At 34.2% G+C, this 22,207-nt stretch overlaps 2 protein-coding genes across 2 annotated transcripts; both read left to right on the top strand.

The window, feature by feature from the left end:
* Nucleotides 1–1,781: 1,781 nt before the first annotated feature.
* pxmp4 (peroxisomal membrane protein 4) lies at nt 1,782–5,078 on the top strand. The gene is made up of 4 exons (XM_065293868.2): nt 1,782–1,926; nt 2,502–2,564; nt 3,269–3,467; nt 3,607–5,078. The coding sequence occupies exons 1-4, from the start codon at nt 1,814–1,816 to the stop codon at nt 3,865–3,867; spliced, it is 636 nt and encodes a 211-aa protein (XP_065149940.1). The 5' UTR covers nt 1,782–1,813; the 3' UTR covers nt 3,868–5,078.
* A 3,884-nt stretch (nt 5,079–8,962) lies between these two features.
* Nucleotides 8,963–21,920, top strand: tgm5l (transglutaminase 5, like). The gene is made up of 14 exons (XM_065293870.1): nt 8,963–9,098; nt 9,374–9,553; nt 9,953–10,204; nt 10,282–10,400; nt 12,769–12,897; nt 12,996–13,173; nt 13,871–14,006; nt 14,418–14,521; nt 15,144–15,383; nt 15,462–15,488; nt 15,820–16,029; nt 19,512–19,675; nt 19,759–19,895; nt 21,613–21,920. The coding sequence occupies exons 1-14, from the start codon at nt 9,092–9,094 to the stop codon at nt 21,761–21,763; spliced, it is 2,034 nt and encodes a 677-aa protein (XP_065149942.1). The 5' UTR covers nt 8,963–9,091; the 3' UTR covers nt 21,764–21,920.
* The last annotated feature ends 287 nt before the right edge of the window (nt 21,921–22,207 follow it).

The raw sequence follows: 22,207 nt of genomic DNA, 5'->3' as shown, positions 1-22,207 counted from the left end.
AATTCTCGATATCCAAAACATGTTATCAGATATTTACAAGGAAAAAAAGGAAAGAAAATAAGCAACTTAAATTATATGGAGTATCATTAGAAAAAGTGTCAAAATTTAAGTATTTGGGAATATGGTTTGACAATAAGTTAACCTGGAAAGATCATATTGAATATATTTTAAAAAAGTGCAGTAAAATACTGAATTTAATGAGAGGTGTCGCAGGTCAAGACTGGGGTGCAGATAAGCAGTCATTAAAAGATATATATGTTGGTCTCATGCGATCAGTCCTAGATTATGGATGTATTGTGTATGAATCGGCATCTGTATCTATGTTAAAAAAGTTAGATATCATACAAGCCAAAGCTTTAAGAATCATTTTAGGAGCAGTTAAAACAACCCCAAATGCAGCACTGCAGGTGGAAACATCCGAAATGCCTCTGTATATAAGAAGGGAAAAACTAGCTATGGCATATTGGATTAATCTAAATGGACAAAGTAACGATCATCCCGTAAAAGAAGTACTTAAGGAAAGTTGGGAAACTATGAATACACCAGGTAAAGGTTTTGCATGGAACATTAAAAAATGGATTAATGAAACTGGGTTAGATACGAAAGTATTTGCTCCAATAATTGTAACGTCGCCAATACCACCTTGGTTACTTGATCAACCTGAAATAGACTTAAAGATACATGAGAAAATTAAAGAAAATGGAGAGGTGGGTAATGTAAAAACATTAGTAGCAGAGTATATTAAAAATTCACATTATTCATTTCTTCAAGTATATACAGATGGGTCAAAGAACATAGAAACTGGAAGAACAGGAGCTGCATTCTATGTTCCAGAGTTTGATATTAGGAAGGCTGGAAGAATAACAGATGACACATCTGTGTATACAGCAGAAATGGTTGCAATTCTAATGGCACTTGGATGGGTTTATGAAATAAGACCTGAAAAGGTAATAATATGCTCTGACTCAATGGCTGTTCTGTTGAGTTTGCAATCAATGCAAACAAATAGAAGTGACATTTTAATAGAAATCATGATTACATTGTATAGTATTAAACAAATGGGAATAACAACTAATTTTGTATGGGTACCTGCACATGTGGGAGTTCAAGGGAATGAAGAAGCAGACAAAATGGCTAAAGATAGTTTAAATATGGATAAACCAAGTATTAATATTTCAATTAGTAGATCAGAAGGGAAACAATTAATTTTAGAATCATGTAATAGGAAATGGCAAACATTCTGGGATTCATGTCAAAAAGGTCAACATTTTCATAAAGTTCAAAGGAGTATTAAGAAATCTAAAATCAATCATAATATAAGTAGAAGGGAACAAGTTATCCTCACTCATTTACGAACAGGTCATTCTTATCTTAATCACACGTTACATTTAATAGGAAAACATAATACAGGGTTATGTGAAGTATGTTTAATAGAGGAAACAGTGGAACATGTAATGATGGTATGTAAGGTATATGAAAGAGAAAGGGAAAGTCTTAAAGAGGAAATGCAATCACTGGGAATCCAAGAGTTCACATTAACTGAAATATTAACTAACGGATTAAATGCAGGGAAAATGATAAATGCAATCATGAGATTTATCAGGATAAGTGGATTAAAAAATAGAATATAATTTTTTTTTTTTTTTTTTTTTTTAGTTTGTTTTGTTAGTTTATTCTCTTCACACTCCACCACAGTAGGTGGCGGTATGCACCTATGAAGTTGGTTCGCAATCCGCCAAAAAAAATCAAAGAAGAAGAAGAAGAAGATGAAAGCTGCACGTGTGTGTTACAGCGTAAAGCGTCTAGAAGTGTCATGGCAGCTTCAGGTCTCTTTAAAACTCTGTTATACACAGTCAACAATCTCCTTCAACAACAGAAATATAAAACTGCTCTGGCGGTTGTTAAAGGCTTCAGGAATGGAGCTGTGTGAGTTCATCGTTTGACTACATTTATGTTTAATAATGGCAGCAGGTTGACGTCAGGTCCGACTGTCGTTCTGATGTTTAAAACATTTGGGCATGAATGGGGTCTTGTGATTATATTTCATCTTGCATGAGAATATACGTCATTTCTTTTCTCAATGTGAAGTTGATCATTTTATTGGTCTCAAAATTACAGTTAAGTAATTTTTAATTAAAAAGTGCGATGGGTAAAGATGTTTCTGTAGCTTAGTTGATAGAGCAGATTGCATTAGCAGTGCAAAGGTCATGGGTTCAACCCTAAGGCAGCAACACAAATACTCATAAAATGTATATCTTAAATGCACGGTATGTCGCTTTAAATAAAAGAGTTTGCCAAATGCAGAAATGTAATAAAGGCAAGAGTTTTTGCCTTGGGATTTATTTAGAGATTTAAAGAAGTTTTAGCTGCAGCTTGTACAGTACGTAGGTGTTCATTCAGGACCATAATACAACATGATTAAGTTATGTTAAATATACTAATTAACAAAGTAAAATAGAATCTAAAAGAATGAGTATAAAACTTTCTTTCTTTTCTTCCAGATATGGTGCTAAAATTCGTGCCCCTCATGCCCTTGTCATGACGTTTCTCTTCAGAAGTGGAAGGTGAAATAAACTTTGACATCTCAATAATGCTTTTTTCATTTTAAAGCATTTTGTTTAGATTGCATGTTGTTTTTATTTAATTTGCTGATTGTCATTAGGGATGCAGCGATACCGATACTGGTATTGGGTATCGGCCTCGATACCATATTTTCTAAAGTACTCGTACTCGTTAAAAGTCCCCCGATACCTGGAATCGATACCACGGTCTGAGAAATGTCTATGTTTGAGCGGCATGTAAGGGGTTAATGCCTCTTGTGTTGTCCAAAGAGGCAGAGTTTACAACAAACTGGAAAACTAGTCCTTTGTTTTTTTGTTAAATTATATGACTAAAGCTGTTACCTGTAAATTTAAATCATGTTTTTTTATTAAGTACTCGGTATCGGTATCAGCAAGTACTGAAATGCAAGTACTCGTACTCGTATTCCAAAAAAGTGGTATCGGTGCATCCCTAATTGTCATCTTTAGCAGATCTTTTGTATGGTCTTTGTAATGTAATCTGTGCTTTACTTAAAAATAAAACTTAGTAATAACTTAGTAATTTAATGATTTCATATAAAATGTTGTAAATTATGATATGACCATATAATACTAAATGCAACCTTATGCATGTAATGTTCTGTTAATGTAATGTAATCTGTGCATAAGTGTTTAGATTTTCACATTTCTTGTGCATTTTCTTTTGACATATCATCACACATTGACAGTCTAAGAGAGAAGTTTAAAGCCATCGCTCAGGCCACATACACCCACTCCAGGAACTTGGCCTGCTTTGTGTTTACATATAAAGGGTTGCAGGGGATCCAGCAGCACATACAGGGCAAACAGCTTCAGTCTCACGCTTTCCTCGCTGCGTGTATCGGAGGCTGGCTTGTGTTCGGAGAAAATAACAACATCAACAGCCAGGTGAGTGAAGGTACAATTATCCAAAAATTAAACGGATTCAAAAAGTACTTTTAGCACGAGATTTCATACAGTAAGTAAGTGCTGTCTATCTGATGTGTGATTTTGTTAACAAATTAATCTTTATATTACATCCCCTCAGATAAATATGTACCTGCTGTCCAGAATCCTCTTTGCTTTGTCCCGATTGGCTGTGGAAAAGGGTTACATTCCCCAACCCAAGAGAGATCCCTTCCCATTGTTTGCCACGCTGGTGTGGGGTATTGTGCTCTGGCTGTTTGAGTATCATCCTCATACACTTCAACCTTCCCTTCAGTCATCCATGAATTACCTGTACCATGACAGCAACACCTGGCATGATATTACAGACTTTCTCATTTATAACAAACCAAAAACTAAATGAACATGATAGTATATAAGAATTCGACAAAAACAGTAGACCTTTTCAATTACTTAATTAAATAGTTTAATTATCACACCTATGGTACTGCACTTTGTGGCACAAATAGAGATGGACTGAATTACTTCTGATGTTTGTACATTCTGTGGAGCATAGCAGATATAATCATTAGCGCTGAACAACACTACAATTACTCATGAAAATCATGAAAAACCTTCATGTTTTTGAGTAAATCTCACAAAAAACATGTCCAGCTATGCTTAAAATAGTAAAGTATCCTAACAAAGTAAAGTAACTCATCTTGTCAGAGATATGAAAGAAGTGCTGTCTGGATGTTTGTATCTAATATGAAGCAATATGAATTCAGGTGCATGTGTTAAAAGTGATACTATAATGCATAGTTGACTGCTATGAATCTCCACTTTCTGGTGTCATATTGCATTGACTGAAGTTGTCTAGCAGTCACACAAACAATGATTTACTTTTGTTGTTACTAATAATTTTATTATGAGGGTCCATAGTTAATGCAAAATTTTCACCACAACTGAACTTGGTGAGTTTAACCAGATTTATATTTTAATTAAATTAACTTCTTTAACTCTGGGACCCTGTACCGGGTCCAGAATTATCTTATTTTGACTTAATATAAAATATTCCTGTAATTTTTAATGGTCTATCATGGACCCAGTACCACATATGAGATACTGTTTGAAAGCTTAGAGTCTCTACTTTCTGCAGATATGCATCACTTTGAGATATCTTTCACTGTAAGAAAGTTATTTACACTTAATTTACACTATCACCCCCCCACAATTTTGTATATGATTTTAATATTCACGTATTTCATATTTTTCAAGTATGACCAACATGGGCAAGTCTTATATCAAATGAAAGCTCTCACTCTCAGGAATAAAGCTACATCGTTATTTTTGTTCTATTATTATCACATATCCAACAATCGTTGAATGAATAATGAGGTAAAATATGGTCTTTTGTAAACATATGTGAAACTTGAGTGTGATCTGCCTCAGATAGCACAGATAGCCACAAATGATACACCATATTTTATCTTAGGTCCTACTCTAAAAAATGAGTCCATTCACAGCATTTTCTTTGGTTGTGTGTATATATAATCCCTTGCTATTTATTATATGTGCAAAACAAAAAATTAATATTTATATGAAAAATGTATTTTCACACCCTTCAGTAAAATGAGAATAACTTTTGAATGCGACATGATAAAGAGTTCATTCTTTTTTTGGGTGTTTACTGTCTGCTGCTGCTAACAACCAGAAGTGTCTGCAGTCTGCTAGAGCATCCAGAACCAGAGTTATACACTATCAAAGACAGTGTTTACAACATAAAAAAGAAAATTTGCTGTTTCATCATATGAAGAACAACATAAATAACAATATTTGGCACAAACAGCAGCTTTTTATGTAACTTCAAAGGGTTTTCTTTAAAATGATATAAAGATATTCCATTTATTCCACTGTATGTGGTTATGGTAGCACTTCAAATATTTTTAGGCAGAAATTAAATACAAAAAGGGTATTATTCCTCCCTTCAGTTGGAGTAAAATAACTTTTGCATTTATTATGATAGAGAAAAAATTCCTTTTTCCTCTGTAAGCTGCCAATAGCTGCAATCAAACAAAACTGTCTGTAGGTTTCGTTACCACTCAGGGCCAGAGTTATACACTTTTAAATACAGACTTTAGAAAAAAAACATCAAAAAGCGCCTTATTATTTTTGTGTTTATTAGAGGACTGACAACACATACAACCATGTTGAGCACTTTTAACAGTGTTTTATGTAATTTCAAAGGGTTTCCTGTAAAATGATACCAAACTTTTGTATGTGCACCTCTGCATGTGGGTATGGGAAGCTTTTGAAATTTGGTAGGCCAAATCCAGGCGGAAATCCCCAAAATAGCCTCAGAGTGTAAGAAGTTAAGAGACAATTGTGTAACATAGTAAACTGAAAATCAAGAGTACTATTTACAGAGTTTATTAACCATGCATTATGTGGGTTTGGATTTAAAGCATGAATGTGTCTTTTAATGAATAAATACAGAAAAGATTGTACATACTGTACTGTACAGTGAGTCAATATTTTTGCCACATACTTTCCTTTATGTCTTACCCAGAGCACGTGTTAACTTGTCAAATTGGCAATTTCAAAATTCAGAGACCTTTCCTCTTCAGTGAATTGGTTGTGAAATATACAAACAGGTCAATGTGAGTACAGTAAGGGTGTATTGTTTAAACCTAAAAACACTGAAGCATTTGAAAAAACAAACCCAATAATGACTCTCTTTGGTGTTTAGTTTAAGATTATATGAAAACTTTTAGATGGACAGTCACCGATGGAGACAACATGACTTCAAAAACCTGTAATGTGAGGAAAATATAGTAAAACATTGTTTATTTACAGGGAAGGGCTTGGATGTAGCAACCAGGATGGGTCGGTTGAAATAATTGCCTAGATTCTTATCAATAACAACCTTGAAATACGAAGTGATGGACTGGGATCAAAAACAGGCCATCAAAAACTCTTTAAGACATGTATATTCAACTTAATTCTGCTGTGAAGTGCAACAAAGTTTATTTAAATCATATTTAATGAAACCATACGATACTACAAAGATGATACAACACACTTTAGCTGTGACTGTCACCAAAAGTCAGAGCGTTTGAGAAAGAACTTGAAAGAACAATTCTGATGTCACATAAAGTATAAATTTTGATTGATTTATTAAAAAAATTGATTGGAAATCACTTTGCGAAACTGTAGCAACTATAGACCAAAACATACAGTATGTGAAACCAAAACAGCCAAGTTGTTAAAAATAGTTAAAATCATTTTTACCTTTTCTTTGTGTTAACACTCTGAGAGTGTTTATTTCACTCTGTCAGTATAAAACTGATGCATGAAGCTTTTTGTGTCCATAATTATAAATAATTGATATAGTTGAAGGCCCATTCATTACCATGTTTACATAAAAATTTTCAAAGCGGTCATGAACTTTCTCTTGCATTGTTTCTCAACTATATGACTGTTTATAGCCGACTTATCTTTGTTAATCTAAGATTCATCAAACTGTTCAGTACATGAGGAAGGTTGAAATGTTAAGTGACTAATCCTCTTAATCCACACTGAGACTGTAAATGCCACAACGTTGTGTGAAAAGAGAAAATGTGCTGTTTCCCAATTCAAGATGTCATCATTACAGAAAATCCTCTGGAAAAAGGGCCCAGTGGAGGAGTGACCGAAGTGAAACCATGCCAAGCCCATGAACACCACACCTTCACAATACTTCAGCTCTTACATCACTGATGATGATGATGATGATGAGAGATAGTCACGCTTCACTTCTCATGCATTTAAGTGAGGGTGTGAAATTGTTTCCTTACAGATGTCATTATGGACCATTCATTGTGTCTTTGTAATAGTGCTTCTGTATAGCAATTAAACTAACAATAAAATTATATATTATTCCACTTCAGGAGAAAACGATTATAAGTGAAAATCACAGGCAGAAATATACAGTGTTTAAAAGTAGGCCACTATTAGATTTGTTGTTTTTGCAATGATCATTTATATTTTTTTATCAATCGAAAATACAGAAAATTTGTATGCAGTATTAAAAAACAAAATCACATATTTAATGTGTGAGCACTTCATAATAGCAGGAACCTGCATGATCTCTTAAAATCAGATTAATTTAAATCTTTATTTCTAATTCTAATCAAATGACTTCAGGACTTTACTCACCTCAAAACATTTTGAGTACATTTTCCTTGTATTTTCTGTAAATCTTAATAACAAAAGTGAAACATAAATGTGATAGGGGCATAAGACTTTCACAATACATATGACAATAAATTATTTATTGTTGAAAAAATTATTTTTTAGAAATAATTGAATAAACTTTCAAATGCATTGTGTTATCCCAATGATATGCTTTATTGTCTTAATGTGAAATTTCTTTTTTTTTAATCCTATAAGATTTAGGTAATTACTGATTTTCATTTTTTATACTATTGATTTAAAAAAGATTTCACATGTACTCTTAAACATTTTGGGTTGGTTTCACTCATACAGAACCAACTTGTTTGGTCATTGATAACCAATCTATGGTTGTCGTTACACTTTAATAAATACTGGATTGTTTTTATCCCAGCACAGTGAGTTAAAATAACCCAGAAAATGTATATATTTGACCCAACAATGGGTGAAAACAACCAGCACAGTAATCCCTTTTCGACCCAATGCTGTGTTGAAAAAAAATTTTTAGCTTAAAGTTTGCACAAAATGAACTAAAAATCAAACACTGAACAAATTTGAGATCAGATTTGACTTTGACCATGAACTGAAAACTGATAATGTACCTATACTGAATGCTGATGTACCTGTTTGAGGTGTGGTTTGTACCACAAACAACAATAAAAAAGTTTAGAGGTGAGGTTAGGGCTTCATCATCACCCTGTGAGGCACAAATCAGTGCACTGTTCTGCATTTCACAAAACAATGCTTCTGATGGTGGGCTCATCTAAATATCTTGATTTTTATTCAGTTGTATATACAAATAAACACACATTCATGTATGTATTAAAGAAACATTTATTATGTATATATAAAATCACACACATGCATGTATAAATGTAAGATTTTTTTTATGTATCCATTTTTTAATCATATATAATATAAAATATATAGAAATAAAAATTATTATACATATAATAATATATAATTATATATATATAAAAAAAATATATATATATATATATATTAATACATACATGAATGTGGGTCTTTGTATATTTTTTTATAATTACGTACAGGACAGAAATATATTATGCAAACATAAACTTTTATTTTGCGATTAATCGCGATTAATTGTTTGACAGCCCTAATACTGTTTATTAACTAATGACAGTCTGTTTATTTTCTCACAGATGGGTGACTAAATCTGTGACAGTGTTAATCCAGTATCCACTCCTTGATCTGCACAATGCTCACGTAATGCTGGATTGCTCAATCATCTGAGGTGTTGGTTGTGCTGACTGTCTTATCTGGCATGCTTTGACTGTAAGTGAATGTGGTTGGGCCACTTCATGCAAAATGTTTTTTTTTAGAGGGAGGGGCGGGAGAATATCCTATATAAAGATTCGTAAAGCAAAGGATCAGCATATAACAGCAAATAAACAAGACGGCAGTACCAAATGGATGGTGAGATTTACACTAACTTTCAATTATAAAAATTTGAATGCAGTTTTATTAACATTGTTTTACTCTTCACTGTGTAAATGTTTAACTAAAGTGTTATTTAGGAATTAAAAGTAATCCTAAAGGATTTACAGTAATCTTTTTTGAAAACATTAGTTATTTGGCTAACCATTGTATGTGTTAACATTCATTTTAATACGGTTAAGCAGTTTTCAGTTCATGGTCAAAGCCAAATCTCAAATTTGTTCAGTGTTTGATTTTAAGTTAACTTTGTGCAGAGTTCAAGTTTAAAAATGCCGACCTACAGTCGAGTAGAAACCAGCCCCGCCACAGGACAATCGGTTTGAGCTCCACCACTTTGGTCCTGAGGAGAGGACAGGCCTTTCAGATTCTGATTAACTTTGATGGGAGAGCATTCGATCCACGCAGGGATAAGCTGGTCTTCCAAGTTCTTCTAGGTAAGCTTGTGTGTCCATGCATATGAGTGATATAAATGACCTCTGTTTTTCGGAAAGTCATCAATTATGTTGATCGAACGTTAAGCACTTTGTCACTAAAGTGCATAACTAATGAAAGTTTGTCAGTATGAATCATTCCTGGGTTTGAACCTCAAACAGTTGGCTAACCAGCCCAGATCTTCAAACAGGCCACACCAGCACGCACGTGTGTCATCATTAACTGCTTTAGGTGCTCATTCATTCATAAAATTCTTTTGTAAATCATCATTTGTGTATAGAGATCAACACTGACTGCCCATTTTGTAGTGCACATATTCATGGCATTTTCTATGGAAAATCAACAGGAAACGTATCATTGTGCTGTATTTGTAAACCCACCTGATAATGTCCTCTTTGCAGGTCCGCTGTCTGTGGAAGTGCCCGTCGAAGTGCCCGTCTCTGTATACGGACAGCCGTCCTCATCTCAATGGAGTGCCACTCTGGACCAGGCCGTGCCCAACCCGAACTCCCGTACAATATCAGTGTCGCTGTTCAGTCCCGTATCTGCTTCTGTAGGGGTTTACTCGCTTAGTCTGAGAGTAGAGACCCGCATGGGTGTAAGGATCCATTCACTCGGTCAATTCACACTGCTGTGTAACCCCTGGAGTCGAGGTGAGCCCTCAGTCTTGATGTGAACACATCTAATGTGAAGTTGTCAGTCAAGAACAAGTTGTTTCATTCATGTACAGATGATTCTGTGTTCCTGAGCGCTGAGGAGCAGAGAGATGAATATGTGATGAGTGATTTTGGAGTGCTGTTTAAAGGCACACCGGGTAACATCGTCGCCAGACCGTGGTCCTTTGATCAGGTGAGAGATGCATGTATATTTGATCTTTTTCATACAGTGTAAAATAAGGGGATTTATTTTTTTAACTGTTCAGTGCACACTGGATTTTATTTCTTACTTTCTATGGTATAAAAATTTAAACAATATTGATGCTTATATTAGGGCTGCATAACGATTAATCGCAACTAATCATTTGCAGAATAAAAGTTTTTGTTTACATCATATATGTGTGTGTTTATTATAATTATTTAGTCATAAAAAGAAAAGTGGTAAAAAGAAAAAATATATAAACTAGGGCTGCATAACGATTAATCACAACTAATCATTTGCGGAATAAAGGTTTTTGTTTACATCATATATGTGTATGTACTGCTTATAATAATTATGTAGTCGTAAAAAAGAAAAAAATATATAAACTAGGGCTGCACAGCGATTAATCGCAACTAATCGTATGCAATTTGTTTTTTTGTTTACGATTAATCGCAACTTATCATTTGCAGAATAAAAGTTTTTGTTAACATCACATATGTGTGTGTACTGCTTATAATAATTATCTAACCGTAAAAAGAAAAGTAGTTTTTACGACTTTTTGTAAGTCGTAAAAGAGAAAAAAAAAATATAAACTAGGGCTGCATAACGATTAATCGCAACTAATCGTATGAAGAATAAAAGTTTTTGTTTATATCATATATGTGTGTGTACTGTTTATAATAATTATCTAGACATTAAAAGAAAAGTTGTTTTTATGACTTTTTGTAAGTCGTTAAAAAGAAAAATATATATATAAACTAGTGCTGCATAACGATTAATCGCAACTAATCATTTGCAGAGTAAAGGTTTTTGTCTACATCATATATGTGTATGTACTGCTTATAATAATTATCTAGTCGTAAAAAAAGATATATATAAACTAGGGCGGCATAGTGATTAATCGCAACTAATCGTATGCAATTTGTTTTTTGTTTACGATTAATCGCAACTTATCATTTGCATAATAAAAGTTTTTGTTTACATCATATATGTGTGTGTTTATAATAATTATTTAGTCATAAAAAGAAAAGTGGTAAAAAGAAAAAATATAAACTAGGGCTGCATAATGATTAATCACAACTAATCATTTGCAGAATAAAGGTTTTTGTTTACATCATATATGTGTGTGTACTGCTTATGATAATTATCTAGTCGTAAAAAAGAAAAAATATATAAACTAGGGCTGCATATATAGCGATTAATCGCAACTAATCGTATGCAATTTGTTTTTTGTTTACGATTAATCGCAACTTATCATTTGCAGAATAAAAGTTTTTGTTTACATCACATATGTGTGTGTACTGCTTATAATAATTATCTAATCGTAAAAAGAAAAGTAGTTTTTACGACTTTTTGTAAGTCGTAAAAGAGAAAAAAAAAAATATAAACTAGGGCTGCATAGCGATTAATTGCAACTAATCGTATGCAGAATAAAAGTTTTGTTTACATCATGTATGTATATGCAGTGTTTATAATAATTATCTAGTTGTAAAAACAAAAGCCATTTTTATGACTTTTTGTAAGTCATAAAAAGAAAAAATATATATAAACTAGGGCTGCATAATGATTAATCGCAACTAATCGTATGATAGAATAAAAGTTTTTGTTTACATCATATATGTGTGGGTACTGTTTATAATAATTATCTAGTCGTAAAAAAGAAAAAAATATAGAAACTAGGGCTGCTTAGTGATTAATCGTAACTAATCATTTGCAGAATAAAAGTTTTTGTTTACATCACATCTGTGTGTGTTTATAATAATTATTTAGTCATAAAAAGAAAAGTGGTAAAAATAAAAAATATATATAAACTAGGGCTGCATAATGATTAATCGCAACTAATTGTATGCCGAATAAAAGTTTTTGTTTACATCATATATGTGTGTGTACTGCTTATAATAGTTATCTAGTCATAAAAAGAAAAGTCGTTTTTACTACTTTTTGTAGTCATAAAAAAAATACTAGGGCTGCATAACGATTAATCGCAACTAATCATATGCAGAATAAAAGTGTTTGTTTACATCATATATGTGTGTGTACTGTTTATAATAATTATGTAGTCTTAAAAAGAAAAGTATAAATATATATATATATATATATATATATATATATATATATATATATATATATATATATATATATATATACACACATGTAAATATTTCTTAAAATATTCATGCATCTTTACATAATTATTAAAAATAGCGCACACACATATATTATCTTAACAAAAACTTTTATTCTGCAAACAATTAATTGTGATTAATCGTTATGCAGGCCTAGTTTATATATTTTTTGTTCTTTTTAATTTTTTTTTTACATTTTTACAATTTTTTTATTGTCCACTGCTTTTCTACAGTATGAAAGGGGGATTTTGGACATTTGTATAAAGATGCTACAGTTAAGTCCTCAGTATCTAGCAGACAAGAGGAGAGATTTACTGAACCGTTCCAGTCCTGTTTACATTGGCAGAGTGGTCTCAGCCATGGTAAGGCTCTTTCTCATCTTCAGTCCTCTCCTCCCATCTCTCCTCTCCCCTATCTGTTCATCTCAGTATTGTCTCTTGTTTTCTCTCTCTTTGAACAGATAAACTCTCCGGATGATCAGGGTGTACTGATGGGAAAATGGTCGGGTGAATACGAAGATGGCATTAACCCTTCGTTATGGTCCGGCAGTGCAGATATTCTCCAGATGTGGTCCGCATCACAATTCCGCCCTGTGAAATATGGCCAGTGCTGGGTTTTTGCAGCTGTCATGTGTACAGGTAAGATATAAGTTAGTTATTATATCTAGTTTACCTTATATGACTGACTGGAATACTTGGTCAGTCCCTGTTTTCCGGTGTTTCTAAATTCCAGTTTTCCTCACAGAATGTTTAAAATGTCTCACCTGATTCAGCTCATCAGCCCTCTCACATAAAAAGGTTCATTGACTTTAATCAGTGTCACGCAGAACAGTCATAGTATTGCATGAGTGATGTCATACGTGACAGGTCTGCACTGCACCATTGAAGTGTAATGTTATAGGTGTCTCCCTAATTAACACACTAATAAGCTGATGCATTAAATCAAAGAGAGACATCTAAAACACTGTGGGAGGGGGGCATGAGGACTGAAATTAGGAAACTCTGCTGTATTCCGTGGTCACATGCTTGTATAAGGAGCAATTAGCCACATAACCGTTGATTTGATACCTATTTCATGACCGAATGGGCTCAGATATTATCCTGATGACCCTGTCAGGATTTATTTAGCTATAACAGCCAGCTGACTGTACATTATCTCTTATAACCCAGACGACTCTGGGCCAGATCTGCACCGGAACTGTGCCAAAGTCTGCAGCTCTAGTGCAGATTTGGTGCAGATCTGGCCCAGAGTCGTCTGTTGTCTGGGAATAAATAATTGTTTAGATGTTATTGTATCGCTATCGATATTAAAAAGCAATATTTGTTTGTCTAACAGTAATGAGGGCACTCGGCATTCCAACTCGTGTGGTCACCAACTTTAACTCCGCTCACGACACAAATGGAAACATGGTTATTGAGGAATATTACTCAGAGTTTGGGGAAAAGCTGCCTGTCGGCCGGGACAGCATCTGGTGAGTAATCCTGAAAAATATCTTTAAAACATAAAAGGTTTAATAATATGTTGACCACAGTAGCTAAATAAATAAATGTAAAAAAAATATGCAGCATTTTTGTCAAATGAACGCATTTTTTGTTACTCTAACTTAAGAAATTGAGTTAAACAATTCAAATTTATATTCAGTAGTTATGTCAATTTTTTAAGCCAAAATTTAAAAAATAAGTTGAATTAACTTGCAAAACCAATTTGTTTTAACTTCGTGCTGCATTTTTTTAAAGTATAGCGATGCCTAATGTAATGTTTAAAATTAAAGCTTTATTAAAAATTAATAAAGCATGTTTGATATAAATAAAATGCCAAAACAAGAAAGCCGAAAGCAAATGCGGTTGTGTCGATTACCATACTGAAGATGAATATTTTTCAGGAACTTTCATGTTTGGGTGGAGTCTTGGATGCAGAGGCCTGATTTGGGTGAAGGGTTTGATGGTTGGCAGGTTCTTGACCCCACACCCCAAGAGATGAGCGCAGGTCAGTAATCTAATACCATTTTTATGACATTCTGGCCTGGTTTCAATGACAAGGCTTAGCTAAAGGACTAGGTTTAGTTAAATTAAGATGTTTAAGCATTTTTATTAACATGCGTTGGATACTTATTATTTTTTTAATCCTTTAAGAAAAATTCAAGGAAAAATGTCCCATTTCCCTTGATTTAAACACAAATTCACTTACATTGTATATTTTTTGTCTCAAAACTAGACTTATTTCTTTTGTCCTTTTGCTCATAAAGAAAATGCATCTTGATTTAAGAGTTTTCTTTATATATTTGTATTGAAAACAAGACAAAAAATATTTAACTTTGATGATGTATTAATCTCAATTTAAAAAAATAGGTTTTGTGGACCATGCTGGGTCACTATTTTTTAAAACTCATTGTCGATCTCAGTATTGACACATCCAGTTCTGGCATTGTAAAACATTTAAAACTACATCATAGACTTTGTTTTGACTCTTTACAATGCATATTTTATCAGTCCATGTTATTCAAACCCATTAGCCTGGAACAAACCATCAGTCGGGCTTAAGTAACATCATATGCCACGGACTAACCATGCTGAAGTTTGTCTTTATATTCATTCATCTTCTGCTACAGGAATGTATAGATGTGGACCTGCTTCTCTTAAAGCCATTCGTGAGAAAGAGATAGATGCGCAGTACGACGTACCATTTGTCTACGCTGAAGTGAACGCCGATGTGCAAATAATACTTGTCCGAAATGGCAACATTTTAGGAACCATGACTGATACCAAAAGAGTTGGAGCCCTGGTTTGCACCAAACGTATTGGATCCACACAAATGCAGAATCTCACCTCAGACTATAAAACTGAGACTGGTATGTGAAGCACAGATGAGAGAAAATGATTCAAAGATATCATTATAAACAAATTCACCAAATTGTTTTTTTTTTCAGAGGACAGAGCATTTAGTCGGTTTGCTGGTAAGTCATTATACATTTTAATTAAATATAAAAGTGTACACAGAAGTGGTTATCTGATAAGAAACTAAGTTGAACATCCTTTAAAAAAGGTCAATTTAATTGAGAAGCTAAACTGTGAAGCCTCTCAAAATTGTCTTGAGTTGTTTTCAAGGACAGTTATGTATTTTTAATTGATTGAAAAGATACAAAGGGAAGTTTTTCATTAAAATTTTGTTGAGAGGTGAAGACTCGTTCAGAACAAGTTCAAGCATTTACAGTTTTATTTGTATAATTGACACAGACTGTAATACAGTGAGGTAATGCTTTATTTTTTGCGTGCCCTTGCATGCAGCTCGGCAGGGTGTTGCTGTGTCTCTCAGTCTTCTGAAGGCTCCTGTAGTTGGAGAAAGCATCGTGTTCAACGTCATCATCACCAACAACGCACCCAAAGAAAAAGTGCTCAAGGTGCATATCAACGCTCAACACAAAGAATACAACCGCAATCCTACCGCTGCAACCTTCTGGGAGATTCATAATGATCTGAAGATCGCTCCTAATCTAAGTAAGAATTATGCACTACATGAAATGTGCTTGATATTTTAACCACCACACTACAACTAAAGGCCACCCGATAACCAACAGACCAAAGTTTGAGATAAAGACCCCAAATTGACTAAACTACTGATTGTAATTTTATGTTGTGGGTGAGAAATGACAATTGTCGGTTAACTAAAATTGGCCATAACTAAAAATCTAGCATTTCATAATGGTATTATTTTTAAAATTTGGTACGATTACATTTCTTACGTTATTAAATTATTAGTGTAGACGTAATGTAAGTCTTAACCATGAAAAAACTATCATCCATAATAAAATAATGATCCTTAATGACTAATGATTAAGGATGCATCTTAATCATATTTGCGCATATATTCACGTATATTCGGTATCGGTATATAAAAGCAAACAAATATCAGACATCAGCATTGTTTAAAGTGCATTTAAAGTCAGTCCCTCCAGAAAAAAAGCAATTATGCGATCACATGATTCAATGCATATCAGCCAAAGTCTGCATATTTAAACGGGAGCCGCATTTTTTAAATATGCCGCACTTTTGCCGCATAAATTGCAAAATATGCGGGACTTGCATGATTTCATAATCCCTGCATTTTCGAAGCAAAAAGTCACATATATCTTAGCAGAAAGTTGAAAAATGTTGCATTTACTTCACACAAGCACAGCCATGTCCCCTGTTGCATGGGAATGTTAGGAAGTGACGTAATTACGCGACGTGAACATCAATGAAAAGCTGCAAACAGTTTTACAAGTTCACGCAGTTTTGGCAGGTTCACGCAATTTCAGCACATAAAATTGCATAAATATCCCGCATATTCCATCGCATTTTTAGAGAAAACGTGCCGCAAGATCAAGGATTTTTTACTACAAAAAACTCAGCGTTTTTTTGGAAGGACTGTAAAGTCAATTCAAAGCAGTGCCGGTCCTAGATGCTGGGGGGCCCTATGCAAAGCTGTAACTGTAACATACATTTAGAATTTGGTGCCTATTTGACCGAGAAAAGGGGTGTTTGTAGTCTCACTCCCTCAACAAAGACATTGCACTTCCTTCTTTCAATGATGCAAAATGATGATTTTTACATCATTGAAAGAAGGAAGTGCAACACTGAAATCTGTTTTTCTCCTGTCTCAGCGGCAAATGAGGAAATGATGCATGACCATTCAAAAACATGACTGGGGTTTTAAATATACAAAGCTTAATGCAAATGGGTGAAGTGTCCCTTTAAAGCTGTCCCAGAGGTTGACCCCAAATATTTTAAAAAGAGTGTCTGATTTTAAATATTGCATATCTATGAGTTTGACACCCTATATCCATTTGTTGCACATGCCATTATGCACAATTGATCAAACTTTAAAGGTAGTTAAAAGAAGTTAAGTCAACCTCCTTGAATAATTCTAGGCATAAGATGCCCAAAAAGACTCAATTAACAAGAAAAGGTACAACACACAGTACTGTATCAGCAACATGTCTTATAAATTAGCCTTAGAGATTCCCTATGCTGGTCAGCAGCTAAAACAATCATATAGTTAGGTTTGATTTATGTAATCAAAATACATTATTTTATTAAACTATACAATGAGTTATATCCAGTGTTATCCAGTTAACATACTGTAATTAAACGAGTGTCATATAATTTAATCCTTTACAAATTTCAAGTCTTCTATTAAGTTTTCTCGACGTGGGCAACATTCTTACATCTGTCTCGGTCTCTCTCTCTCTCTCTCTCTCTCTCTCTCTCTCTCTCTCTCTCTCTCTCTCTCTCTCTCTCTCTCTCTCTCTCTCTCTCTCATGTCAAATTATCCTGCGCGAGAGCGCGTTCTTGAAGTTCAAAGGGAAAAGCGCGTGTTTTCGCGTCATATGCATCGCCCCATGCTAGGACGCGTGTATTGACTTTGTATGTAATTTGCTCGCGCAAATCCTTTATCTTGTTCCCTTGCTTCACGTTTTTTCCCCTTTATTCTGCCCCAGACGGATAGCTTTGTTTTAAATCAATGGTGGGCATATAATATGCGCATCGTTACCAAATCACTCTTCTGCGTCATGCACGCGGCCGTTTTCTAAATTTGAAGGCTGCAACCTCCGGATGTCGCATATGCGCGCTGCATACGTCATCAAGCCTGATTTATTTAAGTTAAATAAGCATTTCATTTGCAAGTCATAAGCATAATATAACAATTAACCATTAACTAAGAATAATAGTCAACATTATAATTGTTAATATTCTGAAATACGTTTTTATGACGCATATGCAGCCTACAAATGTGACCTCTGAAGGCTGCAGCCTTCGGATTGAGAAACTGCCTGCATATTGTCCGAGTACATATAAGTGATTTAAGAAATCATTAAGTATTTTTAAAAACCCGCATAAATTCGGAAGTTTGCAAATTATTTAAATTATAGCGTCTTGTTTTCATTAAACATAATAATAATTTTTCTTTGGTATAATGGTTTTAAATAATTCTGAGATCAAGGGGGCCCCCTAGTGGTCCAGGGCCCTATGCAAATTGCGTAATTTGCGTATAGGAAAGACCGGCACTGATTCAAAGTTTCTAAACAAATATAAACACAGTGTTTGCGAAACGCGTGTGAACTATGTAGTACTGAAATGTGGATTTACACCGTTAAACAGTTTTTCTCCATTTCTGTGTTCAGGATTATTTGGGTGGGGCTAAAACGGTGGCTCGATGATGCACTGGAGCCACCAAGCATGGCCCCGCCCCTAACGCAATCGCGAACATCCATTCAGGTTGCAGCTGTATTTAAAAGTTGAGAGAGATGGCAGCTTTCCCACTTGTAGGCATGGTTTCAGTACAGACAGCGGATACGTTGTCCAAGATTTTTACGAGATTTTTTTTTATTTAATTTTTCGTCGAGGTGTGACAAACAGTGAACACAATTAAAGTTCTTGTGCGATCGATTTTACTTTCATTGTTGTGAAGTATTTCAGAGTGAATCGTAATACCGCACAAGGAAAATAGTGGGCGTGGCTTGTGTTTTCCACTGTAAATTGATTGGATATAGAAAAGTAGGTATTTTATTTAGAAATGAAATTTGCAGCAAACTGACAGTTGGAGGGGGCGGGGTTAACTGATGCTCCGCCCAAGCCGCCTAGCTGATGTAATCAGAGAAGGATCACCACAAGAGGGCGGAAGTACTTTTTAGATTTTGATTAAAGTTTATAAGGGCACATACATTTTTTTTTTTTAAATAATGACTTACACGGTTTAACTGTTTATAATAAAGAATGCAATATTACATAAAAAATAAGAAGATTTCATGGGGACTTTAAAATCTGATTTTACACAGACTTTAAAAGCAGTCGATATCCTGGACATAGAAAGGACCAGAAAAACTCGTATTGGTGCATCTCTTAATATAATAAATGAAAAATCACTAATATTGCATGATAAGTCTTCCGTGTAGGCACTTTTGAAGTTTTGATTCATGTTTTTATTATTTTTCCACCAGCTCGGACATTCAAACACGAGATTTCTTACGGCAAGTATGCAAGGGATGAGTCCAGGGAAGATGATCTGGTTAACTTGGCTGTGGTTTTAGAGGACGTAGAGACTCAGGAGAGAGTGATGGCATCTGAAGAGTTCAACATCAGCAGTCCTACTCTCAGTATACAGGTCAGTGATGGACAAAACTGCAGTGCTGTGAGGTTTCTCTCTGTAGCATACAGAAATTGAATGCCATCACTTTCATTTTTCAGATCGCGAATGAGTACTCGGTCATCGTTAACAGGCCACAGGCTGCTATAGTGTCCTTCATGAATCCTTTCAACGTATCAGTGAGTGGAGAGCTCAGGGTCACCGGTGCAGGACTCTTGGAAGAGAAGATTCGAATGAGGTAATAAATGAAGCGCTTTCAGTTTTACGGTGAACAGTGTTATGTCTGCCACGAGTTAAACCAAACATGTAAACCTGCAAATATGAATTGGTGTGAAACAGTTTTGCTCAGGGTTCCTTTAATGTTCTTCACACTGTTTAGATTTTTAGGAGTTTTTTATGAATGGCTTACTTTTAGTTCACTTTGTTTATTAAGCTGGGATGTGCATAAAATGTATTTTGCAAAATTAAATTAGTTCAAATCAGGTCATTTCAAATACCTGAAATGGTACTCGCCTGTACTAGCTGTGATGCCAAAGTGACGACATATTTATTTAGCAAATTATTCAAAGCAAATTACAAATGAGAAACATGTTCAAACTGTGTTTCTGAATAGGGAGAGGTGGCTTACACAAAGATTTGATAAAGTAATTCCTATGGAAAGAATTACATCAAAAGATTGATCTTTGTGCTTCTTTAAAGGAACCGAACATGTTTTTATGGCAGTACATTAGGGCTGTCAAAGGATTAATCATGATTAATCACATACAAAATAAAAGTTTGTGCATAATATATGTGTGTGTGCACTGTGTGTAATTATTGTTGTATATATATAAATTAATACACACACATGCATGTATGCATTTAAGAAATCTATTTATAAGATTTTGATATATTTTATAATATAAATAAAAAAAAAAAATTACACAAATAACATACGGTGAATGTGATTTCACTAAGAAGGATGTGATCCTGGATTAATTGTTGGTCCTGGATCAACATTTTTGTTTAGATTTATTACATTTTATTAGATTAGATTCAATCAGATTGCAGGATTAGGGTGTATGTTAGATTTAGGATTGGGTTAGGGGCTTATAAAAAATTATTCTCAAACTATTATTTCACACTAATGATTATAAGGGTTATAAAATGGTTAGGGTTTGAGTTATGGGTAAGTTGGGGTTTCTTTGATTAAAACGTTGATCCAGGATCACATCTTACTTGGTGAAATTACAGCGACCTTAATGACACTTTGCACACACACATTGTGCAAACACAAACTTTAATTGTGTATGTGATTAATTACAATTAATCTTTTGACAGCCCTACAATACATACTTGCCAACATTTATGAGACTGAAAATTACAGACATCACGCTGTTTGTGTGTGTCTGTCTGCGTGTGTGTGTGACATATCATGAAAATCTGACTTTTTTCATGTTTAAGTGCTATTTTGGGTCTCCAGTGCTTCTGTCAACCTAGAAAATGTGAAAAAGATCAACCCAGTAACTTAGTTTTGATAAACCATTCTCTGCAAGCATGTGGAAAAATAGCTCATTGAAATGTGTCTCCCCTTATGATGTCAGAAGGGGATAATACCTCCTCTTAATCTGCACTGTCCAACCACGGAACTGCCATTTAGTACAGAGATCAGCTCATTTGCATTTTAAAGGACACACCCAAAAGCAACACATTTTTGCTCACACATACAAAGTGTCAATTTTAACATGTGGTAATAAATTATCTGTGGGGTATTTTAAGCTAAAATTTCACATAGGCACTCTGGGGACACCAAAGACTTGATATCTTAAAAAAAGCATTTTGCTCACCCATATCATCTAAAACATTTAAAATGGTAAAGTATCTGAATACTACACTAGCTTTTTCTTAGTATAGGTAAAGGTTGTGTTTTAAAATTCTAAATATTTAAATTGTATATCTTGTGTTTTTTGTCTCAGACTCACACTTCAGCCTGGAGAGGCCATGAAGAAGCCGATTCAGTTCATTCCCAAGATGCCAGGTGCCAGGATGCTTCAGGCTAGTTTAGTGTTGACAAACCTGCCCAGCATCTTCTATGGATTCAAGACCATCTTTGTTAAACAGGCTTGAAGTGAAGATTTACTGTCCATAAACTTTTTGTAGTCAGATATGTAGTCTTTGTGTTTCTCATGTTGATGTTTGTATAGGATACTGTATCTGTAGTTTTGTAAAGTGCACCTCATCTGTAAGTAACCTGACTAAAAGCATCTGCTTGTATACTTTTTAAGTAATGAGAGAGAAATCTCAGTCTGAAATATTTAACTATGCCTGCTGTTTCTGTTGTAAAATTTAATATGACTGTATTCATGACTTAAAGTTGTTTTTCACAAAAACCTGAAATCTGTCATTACAATAATTATTTACAATCATTCAGCATGATTTTGCCAAGACATGTTTTAGGATCAACATCTTTTGTTGGTCCTGGAACAACATTCCTGACAAAAACAGTCCCAAACACCAACCATAACAACCCGAAACCCCTCCCATAACTTACCCTTAAATTCGCAGGCATAA

Source organism: Paramisgurnus dabryanus, chromosome 7, assembly GCF_030506205.2.
Source record: "Paramisgurnus dabryanus chromosome 7, PD_genome_1.1, whole genome shotgun sequence".
Classification (NCBI taxonomy): Eukaryota; Metazoa; Chordata; class Actinopteri; order Cypriniformes; family Cobitidae; genus Paramisgurnus; species Paramisgurnus dabryanus.
This window is presented reverse-complemented; position numbering and strand designations above follow the sequence as displayed.

What these genes read in the sequence shown, in the direction of transcription:
- pxmp4 (XM_065293868.2), top strand. Translation starts at nt 1,814, where the DNA reads ATGGCAGCTTCAGGTCTCTTTAAAACTCTGTTATACACAGTCAACAAT. An exon ending in TTTCTCTTCAGAAGTGGAAG is followed by an intron (nt 2,565 to 3,268) that starts GTGAAATAAACT and finishes ACACATTGACAG; the next exon opens with TCTAAGAGAGAAGTTTAAAG. An exon ending in ATAACAACATCAACAGCCAG is followed by an intron (nt 3,468 to 3,606) that starts GTGAGTGAAGGT and finishes ACATCCCCTCAG; the next exon opens with ATAAATATGTACCTGCTGTC.
- tgm5l (XM_065293870.1), top strand. An exon ending in GCAGAGTGGTCTCAGCCATG is followed by an intron (nt 12,898 to 12,995) that starts GTAAGGCTCTTT and finishes CTCTTTGAACAG; the next exon opens with ATAAACTCTCCGGATGATCA. An exon ending in GTCGGCCGGGACAGCATCTG is followed by an intron (nt 14,007 to 14,417) that starts GTGAGTAATCCT and finishes AATATTTTTCAG; the next exon opens with GAACTTTCATGTTTGGGTGG.